Source organism: Scleropages formosus, chromosome 17, assembly GCF_900964775.1.
Source record: "Scleropages formosus chromosome 17, fSclFor1.1, whole genome shotgun sequence".
NCBI classification, from domain to species: domain Eukaryota; kingdom Metazoa; phylum Chordata; class Actinopteri; order Osteoglossiformes; family Osteoglossidae; genus Scleropages; species Scleropages formosus.
The window spans coordinates 21,909,194-21,926,434 of record NC_041822.1 but is presented as its reverse complement, the minus strand read 5'-3'; the positions used below and the strand labels follow the sequence as shown (position 1 = coordinate 21,926,434).

The 17,241-nt window shown below is 41.9% G+C and overlaps 1 protein-coding gene across 1 annotated transcript; it reads right to left on the bottom strand.

Annotated features, from left to right (window-relative positions):
• Positions 1 to 1,503: 1,503 nt before the first annotated feature.
• On the bottom strand, positions 1,504 to 16,062 carry ptpa (protein phosphatase 2 phosphatase activator). The gene is made up of 10 exons (XM_018758221.2): positions 15,926 to 16,062; positions 12,550 to 12,659; positions 10,954 to 11,040; positions 9,972 to 10,097; positions 9,459 to 9,576; positions 8,643 to 8,742; positions 8,094 to 8,218; positions 7,595 to 7,695; positions 6,784 to 6,891; positions 1,504 to 3,410 (listed from the first exon to the last, which is right to left on the bottom strand). Exons 1-10 carry the CDS (start codon positions 15,966 to 15,968, stop codon positions 3,336 to 3,338), a joined length of 993 nt encoding a protein of 330 aa, XP_018613737.1. The 5' UTR covers positions 15,969 to 16,062; the 3' UTR covers positions 1,504 to 3,335.
• Between the last annotated feature and the right edge of the window lie 1,179 nt (positions 16,063 to 17,241).

Sequence of the window (17,241 nt, the reverse complement as noted above, 5' to 3'; positions counted from 1 at the left end):
AAGCACTATGTGTATTGTAATAAAATTACTTTTTGAGATTCTCATTTTGTTGCTTTCTTCATTTCACTTCGAAGTTCGGGTAGACTAAATGAGAGATGTGTTAATTCATGGGGTTACTGTTTAAGTATGAAGTTGCTTCCCATCATCTTAAGGGTAAGATGGTCTATGTATTGACAGAACCTGAGGGCGTTCGACCGGAAACAGCAGATAAATGATCAAGTTGGACACACAAATGATCTAGTTGAGTGCCACACAATTCTGGTGACATTCTTTCCCCGCATGAGCAGAAACGACACGGGCGCTTCTGAAGAAGGAATTTAAGTCTCATAATCCTGAACTTTAAATGTTCCATCATAATGCATTGGAACTGCGCCCACAGCTTGCAGAAGCAAAGCTAGATCAATAATGTTTTCAGTTATATACACCGCCCCCCCCTTAGTGATCGAAGGTACATTCGTCCCATTCAATCCCATTAAGATGTTTCAAAAATCCCGCAAGGACGCGGGCCTGCCACGCGCTACCGCACGCTCATCCCTGTCACGGGCCACTTGGTGGTGGTGGTGGTGGTGGTCTCGAGTAGCGCGTGAAGGTGCTTCAGAAACTGCGCGAGAAGCCCGAGCATCTGCGGCGCGTGTTCCCCCCCCCCCCCCATCGCCAAACTGCGCCTTCGCTCATCTTTCGGGTAAAATACCTGCTGTGGACAGTCTGCCACTTTCCCCTCAATCCGTGATGATTCCATTGTTCAGTCTGCGCGCAAACTTTAAGAAAAAGCTTCAGCGCGAATTACTCATAACCATAACGGCCAACCCCATTTTTTCCACTTTTTAATTTAAATACTAGCGTACATTTTTTTACGTTGCAGTCTTCTCTTTTCCGTTATTTTATTTATATCATGCTCAAGACAAGAGAACAGGCGAAATCCACTCCGACGGGATACGCATAAAACAGCGCATAAATGTGTCGTAAAGACCTTAACTACACCAGCAGTTGCGTTTCTAAACTGGGGTTTGACCGTTTTTAACGCGCGTTTCTCCCTCTACTAAATAAACAGATAAAAAATAGCCCCCGATTGTTCCGTTACATCGGGCTTACGCGACCCGAGAAAAAGTGATGTAGGAAGAGCGCCTCCGCGTGGTTCAGAGGGGATACTGCGCCTTCCTAAGAAACACGGAGAAAAAACTAACATCTATCTGCTTCTAAATGTGCTTTGCTTATTTTTACATATATATCAACTTATGGCTCACTCATCACACACTGTTCTCCATTTGCATAGTTTACTGGGGTAGTGCCAGTATGACCCTCACTATGGATGTTTGGTAAACAAAGCTTCTGTGAAATCCTTGCTTTTTTTTTTTTAAAAAAAAAAAAAAAAGTAATGTTTCTCACCTTTAGAGAGACTCATGAAAAGAAAAGAGGTATCTGAACACCACAAAATACCATATCCTGCATGCAGTTATTGCATATTTAAAGTTTATTTCCTTTTGTAAGTTCAACCTATTCTAGAAGGATCCACGTAGTACACAATGCGAGTATTTATGGGGTTTAAATCCAATGCCTTGGCTTCAAGAACTCAGCATTGCATTACAGCACAGGACTAGCCTTAGCTCAAAGGCTCTATAAGATACTCAATACCGAAGTCTTTAACCAATAGTCATCTACTGGGTGACACAGGCAGATCATTTCTTAGGAAGTACAGAGCAAGTTTTTAAATAAAATAAAATAAAAATAAAAAAAAAAAAAGCACATCATGCCGTGTCACATCACCAAGAAGTTAACTGTACTATAGCACTAGAACAGCATACAAATTCAAAGCACTTTAAAATTGTTCTACAGGGATGCACCTACTATACCCTCTGGTTAACCGAGTTGCCTGAGGTTTATCGGGGGAAGGAATTGCATGTGTGTCAATGGGCCCTGACTGGAACTGTACTTTTGGCACAAAATATCAGTGTTTAGCAGCTTCTGGGCTTTCAAACTCTCTCTCTCACACTCACTCACACACACAGCAGTGACTCCCTAGTCCTCATGCAGTGTCAGGTGATGGACAACATTACAGGGAACTGGTCCTTAAGACACAAATTGGGGAAAAAAATGGAGTTAAAATAATATGCTAAGATGTGCCCTCTCCACAAACTGGCATTGCCCATCCTGGGTGCCCCAGCACTGGACTGGGGTTAACATGTCCCCTGGGCTCAAACAGTCATCTTGTGAACTGGCTAGAAACCTAACCTTTTGTCTTCGGGTGCACGAGGAAGGTGCCGGGTGGGACTGCATAGGTACTGCATTATTTCACCCCAGTCTTCTGTCCGAAGGAATACCTGGCAGAGCACTAGCGCCGTCACTACGGCTACAGCTCCACAGTACTGATGCGTTTGGGGTTTTGTGCTTATCATCTACGCCCCAAAATTAAATGCAGCCCTCTTTTGTTCAGTACAAAAGACCAGTACATCTAGCAGAATCCATTTTAATGACCAAATACAATATTCCAAAACTTGTCTGAAAAAGCACCTACGTTGTTATTTTTTAAATTAATATTCTTTTTTAATCAATTATGGTGAGACACAGGAGCGGCTATTAAAACTGATTTCTAGAACGATTTAAGGTCATATTGAGAACATGTTACCAAACAGAACACTTGTTCTTTGTTGTTGCTTTCTTAAATGTAAAGAATTTGAATTTAACAAATAAAAGTTATACCTCAAAAGATCAGAGCATTCTATGCTCATCTCCACTTTGTGGCAATGCCTTCTGTTGGAAAGAAGCAACTGCAAATCTGAACTGCTGACAGCATCCGTTCTTGCCCATTTACATCTAATTTAAATAATGTCAACAAATCTTTGAAAATGAAAGAAACCAATTCAGCTTTCTTTACAAAAACACCCCTAATGAAACCTCATTCACTGACCCCCTCCCTCCCTCAAACCACTGCACACTATAGGTTGTGTACAAAATAAGTTAAAATTTGGTTAGATCAGCAAGTGGAACCCACAGCAGATCACACTTCTCACACCAGTTGTTGCTCACCTATGGTTTACCTACACACCTCTATGCACATTATATATTTTTTTTTTTTTTTACATAAATAAATAGGTACACAGGTAAAAATTTTCAGAAAAGCATTGTTGATGACTGCCACTTTTTGCTAGTGCACACATTCAAAGTGACACACAATGTGAATGATTTGGGTGGTAAAATCAGAAGAACACTGGAGGTGGGTAAGATGGGGGTACAAAGTAAAAACAGGGATTACTGTACAGAGATTCCTAAGAGCTGAACCACCCCACCCCATCCCCACCATGTTGACTGCCTCCGTCACACTCTTCTTCTGTGACCCTTCAGGGCTTCACCGGCTGGATGGGGAGCAGGCTGCCAAACTTGAAGTGCTGAATGACGGGGAACTTCTCCAGACACTGCAGGTGAGAAGAGAAGCACAGTTAAGGACTTACTGTGGGAAGCAGGTCAGGGGGAGGATATTCCTAAAGAAATGAATATGGCCGCAGATACTACAAACAACGCGTCAGCTTAACGGCCTTCAACTTATTCTGAGGAGACTTCAATTGTTTATTCACATACATGGTGCAGTTGGCAGTTCTGGTATCTCACAGCTCATGGACTGTGGGTTTAGACGTGGGGTCAAATCTGGCTCAGTGTGGCTGGAGTTTGCACATTCTCCCTCCTGTCTGGGGCTCCTCTGGGTGCCCTGGTGTCCTCCTACACTCCCAACGTATTTCAGGTGGACTGCTCACTCTAAATTGCTGTGGACCACCGTGATACTATACTGTAGAAGCAGTTTTAGGATAATGGATTGATAGATATGGTGCAAGTCCAGAAGCATGTTCACATAACGTTCGCGGCACAAAGGACGGGTGTCTTGGAAATGAGGGTCCATGGAGAAAGTGTTTAGTGTGAACTACACAGCTCAGTCACAGAGCAACAGCAACAAATGGATTTACTTCAGCCAGAGAGTCATTACTTAAGTCCCATGGAGTTCAGAATTGCGCATGCATCTCGCGTATTGGTCAATCTCGAGGAGACATCTGTGTTGGATACTCGTTTCTGACTACTGTAGAAGACATTTTAAAATACATCTCCAGACTGTAGATGCTATAATGCTGAGACAGAATGGACCTTATAAAGGACATTCTGTGCCATCAACTGATAGCACATTCAATACCTTTCTCTCACAGACACACACACACACACACACACACACGTTTCCATTAGCCTCTGACATATGTATCTGAACACTGCTGTGACAATTAAATGCACTTAAACATGGTGCCCAGAATTTCATTAAGCTCTGTGTCCCTAGAGAAGTGGAGCTGTACATTCTGAATCTGGACACCAATGCAAGTCATGTTCCAGAAAGCACTCTTACACATTCTATTTGCTTTTGTTTCACCACGTCCAAAATGATCACTAGTCAGATGCCGTGCCAACCTGCTAATAAACGGAGGCCTAGACATGGCTGATGCACCTGTACAAAGGACAGAAACTTAAGAACTAGCTATATTTAAAATATTGGACATGTCATCTGGACAACATGCCTCAAAATAAAACTACAATTACAGGTATTTAAGACTCTAAGCTGTGCCAACTAAGATTTGCTGTGAAACTAAAATTTGCTTAGTGTTCATATCCTGTTATCCATTTATTTTTCTCCTCCCACGTTTATTTACACTTTATCAACACACACGTTAAGTTATCATTGCACCAGTTTAATTTACACTTTTTTTTTATTTTAACACATCGTCCACATAATGAATTACTGTGGAGTTATCCTGACTGGTTTTATTTAATTTGTCATGGTGATTTAATCACTTCTCACAGAAGAAAGAAACATAAACCTCGCAAACACACACACAAATATACACAGCGAGCTCTAAAGGATATGAGCACACAGGCGCAAGAAGGAAGGGGGAGTGTAGAATATTCTGGTAGCAGCACAGGATGTGGGTGTGGAAGGTGTGGTTCACTGGGGTGCAGGCTTCCTTTAACCCTCCCTTGCTCATCTATGACTTCATTAAACCACTGGGCAGAAATATGACGAGACATAATTATAACAATACAGCCCATAAAAAAAAAAAGTTTAGAATGACTTTTTTTATTTAAAAAAAACTACACTCATCCTCAGTTATTTGGGGGTTAAACTTATGGTTAATTGGTTTGGATTTTTATTTACCCCATCTGTGACATTTGGTACTGGCCCACGATATTCGGTCCAGTGCGACTAGCTGATGTCACATTTGAACTCTGCCCCGGGCAGCTGTGGGAGGCCGACTAAGATGCACTTGCATTGTGGGAAGCATGGACCCACGTTCTCAGTGGCGGGGCAGCTGGTAATGTAATGGTTACAGCTGCTGCCTTTGGACCCATAGGTAAATAGTGAGGAAGCCTTCTATATACCAGCCCATATTAGCTGCTACAACCATTTGTATGATTCAAAAAATGCTTCTCAGAAACAAACCATAGTTCTCCAAGAACAAGCAATACAGTTATTCATTTTAACTGACTATATTTCACTATTCTAAATATTTTATTACATTAGGCATAATTCAGGGCAATTCTAGAGTGAATTTGGGAAGGGCTAGGCATATATAAGAATTTTTCCTCAAAAGTAATTTCATTACCCTTTTTTTGATCTTTGGTCCATTTTCAGGAACAAAGAAGGACTTGATAATAGGGGATAAATGTATTCGATATTTGTCATTTTCAGAATTAAAACTAAACCCCAGAGGGATAATACAGTCTCAGGAAGGAGAGAAATTGAGGCTAAATAAAAGGCACACAAACCAATTTTAAAGAACTATCAGAAAAGAATTTGACAGCGCAGTACAAACCAAGGGCAGATCCAGGTGACCTTGACTCGCCATGGGCGCCACAAATGCCTCCCGCACAGGATGCACAACAACGGCTGAATTAGCATTGATTAAACCATTAACAACCGTTGATTGAACAGCAGCATGCCGCAAGGCACGTGAAACACATTAACAGGTTCACAGATAATAAAATGTTAATTATTTAAACTCGGTGTTTAGAGCACATCCAAAAAAACCTTACAACCTCCACTGTGGATCACACTAGGTAGGTGTGCATTGACCGAGTTTGGCAAATTCCGCAGTAATGCTTATAGCAGTAAGTAAAAGGGCAACTGCCTGGACAGGGCCGGAACAGTGAAGCGAAACCACAAAACAGCTTCTGGTAAATATTCCTCTGAGGCAAACGTTCATCCTGTATAAACACATACATACCACTACACAGTGGAGTATTTTTATTGCTTGTAAACAGAAAAATATTTATGTTGGCTTTTAGAAAAGACAAAGAACAAACAAACAAACAAACACACACACACACACACACACCAGGAAGAGTTCTATGCTTCTCTGCCTCTCGCTGCTTAGTGGTCTCACTATAAAGGGTCTCCAAATCAAAAATTCTTCCATTCTCAGGTTTGCCCATATGCGGTACAACAACCTCTCTCAGAACTGCCAAATAGGTAATAGCACTCAAGAAGAGTCTCAGAATGCATCTCTTTCAAACCCACCTCTCTCCTCAACTTCTGACAGCTTCAGAAATTTGTATCATAGCACCATTATTCTTCCTGACCGACTGTCGGTTCTATGGGCAACTACTCGTACATGTACACCTGTAATGACGACTATCACACGAACAAGCTGTGTTTTAGCAGCTGTGTGTATCTAAAACTGTTTATTGTAGATGCACTTTTGCTTACTGAGTTGTTCGTTACTTAGGAAAACAAATTATAAATGTAAGATCTCATACCTCTGCTTTGTACATCCTAATGAGTCCCTGATTGACTTTGGACCATGTGGGCACAGCACTGATGTTCCACAGCTGGTTGGAGTGTTCTGCAAATGGTCCAGTCTTCATCTGTGGCAGGAGAGAGAGAGACAATCTGACGGAAAGAATCTAAGGTTGAGAGTCACAGGTTGGGAAAAAGGCCCCACCAGCCACAAGTCTCACATGCACACAGACCAATGTGCAGACACACATACGTGCGCACCCGATTAAAAATTCAAAATGTGCTGACACATCAACGACAGGTCTATGAGGGGTTCAGTGACCCCCGCTGATAAAGCACAGTGCCCCAGCTGCCTCCTCCTTCCCACCCCTGCCTTACAGATCACAACCCTGCATTATAAGAAAGGGCAGCCCCTCACCCCAGAGGTGTCTGGGGGATTCCCTACGAGGCAAGCAGGAGGAAAACAACGGACACCCGAATGACGGGTGAGGGTGTGTGTGAGCTGGGGGGTGGGTTGCCTCTCTGGTTAGCCACTGACACAATGAAAGAGACTAAGGAATGCATGAGCCCTCAACTCTCAACATCTTGCTCTCTCGCTGTGTAGGTTACTTGTGTCAGCGGTTTACAAATAAAAAACGGATATAGGCACTGAGGAGTTGACACACTAGAAACTAATATTTTACTGCTTGAGCAGACAAAATTACATAGTTAAATTGCTTTGAGACACTGTACTTGTTCTGGGAGCATACGTCACAAACACCGCCTGCAACAAGAGAAACCAAACACACAAGGCCAGTTCATTTCAGCACGTCACAGTGCAGACACCCTCACCTCATTAATAAATTTGATGCACTCCAGAAACATGTAGTCCTGATGGTGCTCATTTACTATCTTCTCCTCCACAAAGTGCCTAGGCTCCAGCGTGGGGTGATCTAAAACAAAGAGGGCCAAGCATGTGTGTTACACTGCATTGCCACTAGGTGTACCTTGAATTTCCCCCTCGATTCTACATTGAGACATCAAATGATATTAGCTTTAGTAATTAGCTAATACTTTTGTCCAAAGTATCATCCAATACCAGGTTTATATACCAGCTTGTGATGTTTTACTTATTTAGAAAGTTGGGAATTATTTTTTAACTGGAGTAATTAGGGGTTAGTGCCTAAGTAACTTACGCAGAGGTACTGTAAAAGAATCTTGATTCTTCAGTAATGGCTTAAACCACTATTTTCCCCACTACCTAGGTTTTCGTTAAATTTTGCAGTGCCAAAGGCAGATTTTTCATTTGTTTACACTCAACTTTGTAATGCTACAGGCAAACAAAGAGTACCTATAAGCTGTGAGCTTCCCCAGATGAACGGCAGAAACTGGAAATCATCGAGTCCCCAGACCCCCTGGCTGCCGGCCGGCTCCATCCTGTAGGTCTTCTGCAGCTTCCGCATCACTTGGAGGTACCTGAATGCAACGTGAGAGGCGGAGCTCTAACAGTCAGTGCCTCCCTTCCAAATTCCACTAATTTTTGTTGTTTCATTAAGGCCAATTTAAATGAATATAAACCATTTACAATTTAAAAACAAACTCAAGTTGCAGATACTACTTTTAAAAGCACAGCGTATTCAGGACCCCCCCTGCCTCACGTGGTTTCCCCTGTTAAAACCAAGGATGGCAAACTAGTGGCCACAAAGAAGTAATTTTTGAGATTATTCTCAGAGCAGAATTCTGTTACTGGAGGATTAACTGGGAAGAGTTGCAATAAATCATAGGAGGGTCAACAAAACCAGCTCAACTCAATGTGCAGAGGGGTCATTCAACTTTTACAGCATCACTTTATGGAAAGTAGGGTCAAGAGTACTACACCAGGAACATGGGCCTCTCTCACCTGTCAAACACCTTAAATATGATGGCAAGCTGGTCATCCACCCGCAAGGCTCCGATCTTACAGAGGCAGCAGAGGAAGGCAGCAAAGGCAGCCTCATGTCCTGTACGGGCATTAAAAACACTGACTCAAGACACTGTTGAAGTTCCACATGTAAATATGTTATAGAATTAATTTTGTACATTTAAATAACACTGCACTGTAATCTATACAATTTGGGAGATACATTTAAAAGTGCGTCCTTTACAGTGGGGGGAAAAAAAAGAATGGCTAAATCGCAGGAGTTTAGCAAGTGCAAGCAGCATTGTTGTGAACAGAAGAGACAAATTTCAGTTCTGACAGAAATCTCCTGCAGATTGACCAATATGGGACCAGAACATCAATTCTGTAACTGAATTAAATCCATTCACTCCTGCTCCTCTGTGAGCGAGACGTGTAGTTCACAGTAAACATTTATTCCAAGACAACCATTCTTTGTGCTATGAACTATGCGCTTGGGTGTTTCTGCACTCAGATTATACCTTTGTAGCTTTTTTTTTTTTTTTTTATAATTTAACCAGCAAACTAAGCAGAACAAGGTAATAAAGTGAACAAACTGTGGTGTTGAGAAGTGTACAAATAATGTAACTGGAGGGAACACACTTGCACTGAAGGACACCATGATTTTTACTGCAGCAGCTCTCCTGTGAAGACCCAAGTCTCCAATGACTCCTCACAGTCCAGCTTTCAGTTCGGTACTAATTAGCGCAGCCAAGACTTGCAACCTGCGACGACAGAAAGACCAGGAATTTCATACGGGAATAACGGACCGGCAGTTACCTGTTCCGTAGTCTATCCTCGTGGAGTTCCCCACAGACTCCTTGAGATAGACGGCAATCTCTGGGGCGGCAGCTCTTACACTGGAGGGGATGACTGTGGACACCAGGGCCTCTGCCTCCTGCAATGCACATGCACGCCAAGTGAGCTATGGCATCAATACGTTACAGAGAAATAAAGCAGTTACCGTGAAAACCAAGTTGCCCATTGAGGTAGATGGGCCACCAAAATATGAGGTGAACAGTGAATTACAACAGTTTTAACAATTTTAATAAGACCTGTTGATGGACAGCTGTAGAGGTTGAAGGAACAGGTATAGCCAAACACTTTTTAAAATTAGAGACCCTGCTATTCTACACCACAGAAAGATGCCAAGTTTTAATAAGTGAGTAAAACAGGCCACCACACTAATACAGAGCGTGAACTCTGAAAGCCACCCTGTAGAATATAAGCTGCAGTGAAGCGAATGAACGAGTGACATCCTGGGGAGTGTGAGCAGCTGGCCAGGGAACACACCTGCTCCAGCTTGGCGTACCAGGTCCTAAAGGCCTTGTTCCCAAAGCGGGATGGCTGGTCCATGGGTGGGGTCTCATCGATCCAGCGGTCCAGGGTGTTCAGTAGGGAGAGCAGCTTCTCCACCGTCTGCCATGTAAAGGGAGAAACTCTTACAGGTCAAGTAAAAAAGCAATCCATAATGCAACAAGCTACTGTATATCACAATGTAATGTCAATGCAATAAGTGGATATAGAAGGACGAGCTTTTAAACAGAGGAATTTGGTATTTAAAATTATTCAGACTCATGTAGATGGTGGACACAACTATCCAAAGTGGCTAATAGTCCCATCAAACCAACAGTGCAACGTGCAAGAATAACTGACTGATAAATAGGACCTAATCAATTTTTGCTAAGGTGAGGGATATAAATTTTTGCTTTAGGATATTAATTTTACCGTTACCCATATAGTATCCCAACAAGCAGTCATACAAGTTAAAATGGTGATTAACAGAAATCAAATTCCAAGGTGACAAAAGGCTGATGGCTGCAAGCATTGCGGGTACTTACACTACTGATTTCATACCAATATAAAGTGGGTGCTAGGGTTACAAAAGTTTGAGTTACAGGTTTTTGAAGATACAAATACTTTCCCTTTTAATTATTTTCAGCTGCAAGTTCTTGACTTGCAAAAAACTGTTGCCAAGCAAAAGTCACTTGCATTTCCAGTCATTGGTCAGCATTAAAACGTAGCCAAACAGTATGAGTGCGAGACCAGATTTATTCAACTCGCTTCCAGCGTTTACGTCGGTATTTGTGAGTGCTGGCGCTCAATAACAAATGTTGCATGCGTTTATGGAATAAATCGGTCAACAATCAGCATAGAACAGGAATTTGAGGAGTCACAACATTTTTATTTTCAGTCCTTTTAAATTAGTTTTAGTCTCAATGTAGCTAGAATTTAAAAAAGGAACCTGTTGATACTTGGCAGTACGCTGGCATACCTCTGACACTTTGTATTCACAGGTGAGCTTCTTTCCCTTCACAGCCTCATTGAGCGTCAGGATGAAGCCTATGTAATCTGCATAGGCCTTGGGTCAGAGGAAACAGAAAAGAAACCCAAACAGCACACAAGTTGAAGCATTCAGCAACTAACAGGACAGGAAACATTTTTTTTCTCGCCCAAATGTTTTCATTATTATGGTTAAGAGGCTTTTATCTGGACCAAATTTCAAAAATATCTGTTTAGAAATAAATTTTCATTCATGAGTGGAAAATGTACATCCTTGTGTGCAGAACAAAGTCCTGGTGTTTTTTTTCTTCAATCTGAGTATTCAATTATTCAGCCTGGGCGAGGATTGTATGGGAATGCCGTGCATGATTCAAATCTCAAATTGAATGCATAAGCTGAGAACTCGCTCTTGCTTTTCCAGCTGCATTACAACTGAATTAGTGGTAATCAAGAAAAATGCATCCTTATATACATACACTTCCTGGTGGATTTATTTTTGACCCTTCAAAACAGCATGTATTTATAGGTTAACTATAATAAATGTTGGCCCTTGAACATTAAAGGACTGAAATCTGCACTAAATCAAATAGAATGGCTTTTCATATTACCAGCCGTCGCATTAAGAATTTTCGGAAATGCACGCATCTTCCGGTTTAGTTTTAAACTGCTTCAACCTCATCTTTCTATCTTCTAACATTTCTGTATGTAGCAGAGTAAATGCTAACCACATTTCTGAACCCAGCCAATAGATGGGAGTAAAGCACACAACAGGAGCGTGGGACCATGCGGAGTCAACACACTTCCACAGCGTTCACAGCTCATCATGGTAGTTTCTGAGAAGTTCAATTACTAGATGACAATCGCATGTGTTTAGGTAACGAACTGATCAGCAATCTTCACTGAACAAGAGCATGTGAGAAGGCATTTAACCTAACCAACAAATAATCAAGCTTTGTCTGTATTAAGCTTTTACTGATTGTAAATAAGGGGGCGCGGTGGTGCAGCGGATTTGGTCAAGGCCTGCTCTCCGGTGGGTCTGGGGTTCGAGCCCTGCTGAGGGTGCCTTGTGACGGACTGGCATCCCATCCTGAGCGTGTCTCCTCCGACTCTAGCCTTGTGCCCTGTGTTGGCGGGTTAGGCTCCGGCTCGCCGCAACCCCACTCGGGACAAGCGGTTTCAGACAATGTGTGTGTGCATGTGATTGTAAATATGTGGTAAAGGCTTTTTTAAAGTTACAAAGCAAACTATGAAGACTTCCAGTCATGTTTAATTAGCAGAAACATCAGTAACAGTTAAGAGAAATTTAGTTTAGTTTCAACATAACTGAAAAATATTACAAGTTCTAAACTACTGCATGCAGTTTAAAGTGATCTGAATACTATAATACATTCCTTCTTGGTCCCAAGTTCCAATTACGGTTGATAAATTAAGAGCTCAGCTAGAATGTAACCCAACAAACTCTACAACCCAAGAGAAACAGTAAAGTCCGTCCAATGAATCACCAACGGGTAGCCTCCGAGTCGCAAACCAAAGACCTGCAGCATTACAGACCCTGATGAATGAGCGGAAAGGGACTTTTGCTCAGTACCTGTGAACGCTTCCACTTGCCCATGTCAGGCACCATATTGATCTCCTTCTTAGGGACTATGAAGTTGAGGCTGATAATGGCAGCAGCCTTGTCATCTTCAGGGGACGAGGCTGGAAGAGAGACAGGTGGCTTCTAAAAGTAGCGCTCCACAATAAAATGAATATCAACACTGCAGAGAAAACCTTTGCAAGCCAGGAAAATGTAAACCATACAAAATGAACCGCAGACCAAGTATTTTTTTTTTTTTTAATTTTACCTCGCATTATCAAATGTGGATCTAATGGAAACAAGTGCTGTGCTAAAAACAGACAAATGACAATCAGAATGAAAAGGCCATTTCTCCCTCAAAAACAAAACAAAAACATTTTGGCGGCTACGACTATTTACAATTCTCCTCACCAGCCTGTAAAGACAACACCTTCTCTAAAGATGTCTACTAGTAGATAAGGTTACGCTACCTGTTGCTGCCATGTTCAATATTTTTAAGCCTCTGTTGACCACTGTTAAATTGACAATATAGTTAAAAAAAGTACAACTAGCACCCAGATGGAAGGGCTCAGTCACACCAGTGGTGGAAACCAGCCCTTTCAAATCTACGGACACAAGTGGAGGACAAACCTTTTTGAAGGGACTCTACACGTGGTACAGACAATACACTCTGCTGTGTCACATGTGCTGACAGCTCACCAGCGCAGCGGTGCAACGTGGCAGTGAGTCCAATAAGTTACTGAGTGCAGCACATACACCGATCACAACATTACACAACATGAAAACAACCTGCCTAATATTGTGTAGGTCCCCCTCGAGCTCCCGAAACAGCTCTGACTTATCAAGGAATGGACTCAGAGCTCTGAAAGTGTCCTGTGGTACCTAGCACCAAGACGTCAGCAGCAGATCCTTTAAGTCCTCTAAGTTGCGAGGTGGGGCTTCCGTGGATAGGACTTGTTTCTCCAGCACATCCCACAGATGCTCGATCAGACAAAACTCTTTGTCATGTTCCTCAAACCATTCCTGAACAATTTTTGCAGTGTGGCAGGGCCACTGCCATCAGTGAATACCATTGCAATAAAGGGGTGTATGTGGTCTGCAACAATCTTTAGGTAGGTAGTATGTGTCAAAGTAACATCCACATGAATGCCAGGATATAATGTGGACAGGGGTCAGTATGGCCACTCTTACCGGTCTGCGATACACTGTGTGTTCCGACACCTTTCTATCATGGCCAGCATTAAGGTTTCCAGCAGTTTGTGCTACAGTAGCTCTTCTGTGGGATTGGACCAGACAGGCTAGCCTTCGCTCCCCACACGCACCAGTGAGCCTCGGGCGCTCATGGCCCTGTCGCCGGTTCACCGGTTGTCCTTCCTTGGACCACTTTTGGTAAGTACAAACAACTGTATACAGGGAACACCCTACAAGACCTGCCGTTTTGGAGATGCTCCGAGCCAGTCATCTACCCATCACAATTTGGCCCTTGTCAAAGTCGCTCAGATCCTTATGCTTGCCCATTTTTTCTGCTTCCAACAGATCAAATTCAAGAAGTGACTGTTTACTTTCTACCTAATATATCCCACTCCTTGACAGGTACCATTGTAACAAGAATCAATGTTATTCACTGCACCTGTCAGTGGTTTTAATGTTGTAGCTGATCAGTGTATGTGGTCAGCACGTCAAAATCGATTTCACAGACCTAAACAACAACGATAACCAATGAATAATAACAGGAACAAACCACTGTACCAAGGTGTGCCGAGTTCTCACCTGGCTCAGCTCTATCGCTATATCAAAATAGCTACTTTGAAATACAGAAATAGGATTAGAGAGAACGGGGACTAATGTTAACCTGATATTACTGTGCAATGAACCCCCCCCCCACAAGAACCTGCAGCTCTTGCAGAGGTGTGACCACACACCAGTTACATACAATATACACACACACCTCCTGAGCTGCCAGTGTTCACTGGATCTCTCAAGCGCAAAGAGTGAAGTGAAAGATTGAGGGGCTTGAATGAATAATCAGGCAGTATGCTGGTTAGTGCTTTACAATCAGCGGGTTCTGGATTCAAATCCCACCCTTCTCATGGTGCTTACCGTGAATTGACTCTGTTAAAATTACCCAGTCGCATAAATGTGTAAATTGCTGTAAGCAGGTGTACAAACCCAACTCTGTAAGTCACTTTGGACAAAAGAAAGAGTCAGATAAATTCATAAATATACTAGTTGTGGTAATCTTGTAAAAGATTTATTAAAAAAAAAAAATACAGCAGTTGTACACTTGATCATGCAAGTAAGTGTAAATGAATGTTCCCAAATAAAAAGTCACAACATTCATTTACACTGAAGTAGTAGTAAGAAAGTGCAAAGATTCAAAGACCAGTTTTACATTATTCATTGAGATTATTGCTCAAGACTGAGTATTACATAAATGAAACAAAAATGAATACAAGTAAAAACATATGTATGTGTATATGGAAATGTTAAAGAAAAAAAAAGGGGGTAAGCAGGTTAGAGCCATGAAATTTCAATTAACATGATGATGGGTTTCAATCCCCAACCTTAACTTAAGTAAAGTGAAATGACCTGATGCAAAAAGTGATAATCAGTTTTAGGAAGTAGCTGAACCTGGGTAAAAGTGCCAGATAAAAGTTGTTATTAACAATATAATAACAACATTACTAATTAGAGCCGGACATGTTCATATGGGTGAAGGACTAGTAATACTAAACCACTAAATACTAAGCCTAGGACTAGTAATACTAGTATAGTAGTATAATAGTAGTAGTATTATAGTAGTATAATAGTATTACTAGTAATATCAGTGGTAATCTGTTGCACCCCCCACCACGCTTAAAGTGAGCCCCACACATGCTAGTACTACTAGCTACACAGCACTTGGTGATAAATTAAAGTTAAAATCAGTGAAAAAAAAAGTTAAATTAAAAGCAGCCCTCCACCCCCCAGTGGTGGAAAACCAGTTTACATCCCTACGATAACCTTGCTTGACTGCTCTGCCTCTGGTTAAACATATTATTAAACACTAACTACTGTCGCGACGCTTGCGTGACCGACTAACCTCTGAGTACTAGTTAGTACTGAGCAGCACTGTGTTTCCCCGCTTGTCTGAGGTCTGTCTGGTTACCTCAGTCACTCACAACAACTTGACTGAACTAGTCGTAACCGCGCCTGACAACTAGTCGTCAAGCGAAGTCACCGAGCAGCTCTAACTAGTTAACATGTAAAATTAAACCTGCCTGGTCAGTGAGTAGCTGCCCCCGCAGTCCCACCGCTGACTGACTCTGAATCTGACTCGTCAGTCGGCAAAACACCACACGACTGTGTGCGCGCGTAAGACAAAAAGACTCGCGAGCGCGCCGCTTACCCGGCTGCTGCTGTTGCTGCTGCTGCTGCTCGCACTGCGCCATGTTCCCGCCGAGGTCAGCACGCTCACAACAAACACATTCATACACACTCTCGCAGTCAAACACACGGCCGCCTCTGACCTTTCACCTTTCCCTCCTCGCCCCGTGACACGTATTGAGCGTCCTGACGTCACCAAAACGTTGCGCTCGCGCCGCCCCAAATGGCGGGTGTCCGAGGCGCTCCTCGTTTGCGCTGTGTTACGTTACACGGCATTATATTACTTTTTTAGTAATTAAATTATTTCGCATTACCTTACTTTATCTAAAATCACATTACAAATAACCTGACATCTGACTGTAGTGCTTAGGGTGCCCCACGCAGCGGGTTCACGTCACGTGTCACACTCGATTTCATTGCATTCATTGTTTTGCTTTTCTTGTTTATTTCATTTGTATTGCTGAATAATCATTCCTTTCCATTGCATGGAATTCCATTACATTGCTTTATTTTATGTTACATTGCAGTAGATTGTATCACAATGTATAACATTGCATTAATTTTTTGTTTTATCAATTAAATCACATTGCATTATACAGTACATTGCAAGATATTTTATTAAGTTGCACTGCAGTGTATTACACTGCATTAAATTGTTTTTTTTCTTAATTACACTTTTGCAGAGCAATACTGAAATTATACTGTATAGCGAGACAGTAACCTTAACACTGTAAGTTGCTTTGGAGAACAGCATTAACTAATTAATACATGTAAAATGGAAATGGAAACGGCATCGCATTGCCACACTGTGTCATTGAAGTCACTTGTGTGAAGTTTTCCACGTGTCCATCACTGTTTCCAAGCTCCATATCTGCATATTTGCAGATCACTGCTTTTATTATCGCATTCAGAAAATATGACTGGATATCTTATCAGTTGTGTCCAAGTACAACCTCAAAATGTAACCGGCTCAGTGGACTTTTCTATTTCATTCGCTTTTTTGCTGCATTCTCAGAAATGTTTTACCTCTGGACTCAAATATATGAATACAAATAGCACCAAAACCTTTTCTCTCAGTCCCAGCACTATGATATATAGTCAATGTACATCATGCTTTCACTTGTGCTCATATTGCATTTACATTACATATCTACATTTATAAGGTGTTTATCTCCAAAGCAACATGCATCTCAGAGAAAAATACATATTAAATTATAAAACGCATTTAAATGTGCCTCCAAGCAAAGTAATTGCATGGAGCCGGTATCAAATGCTCAAGTAGCAGGTGTCATTTGAATTGTTACCGACCACATTCCTGCTTGGAAAATCGATCCACAT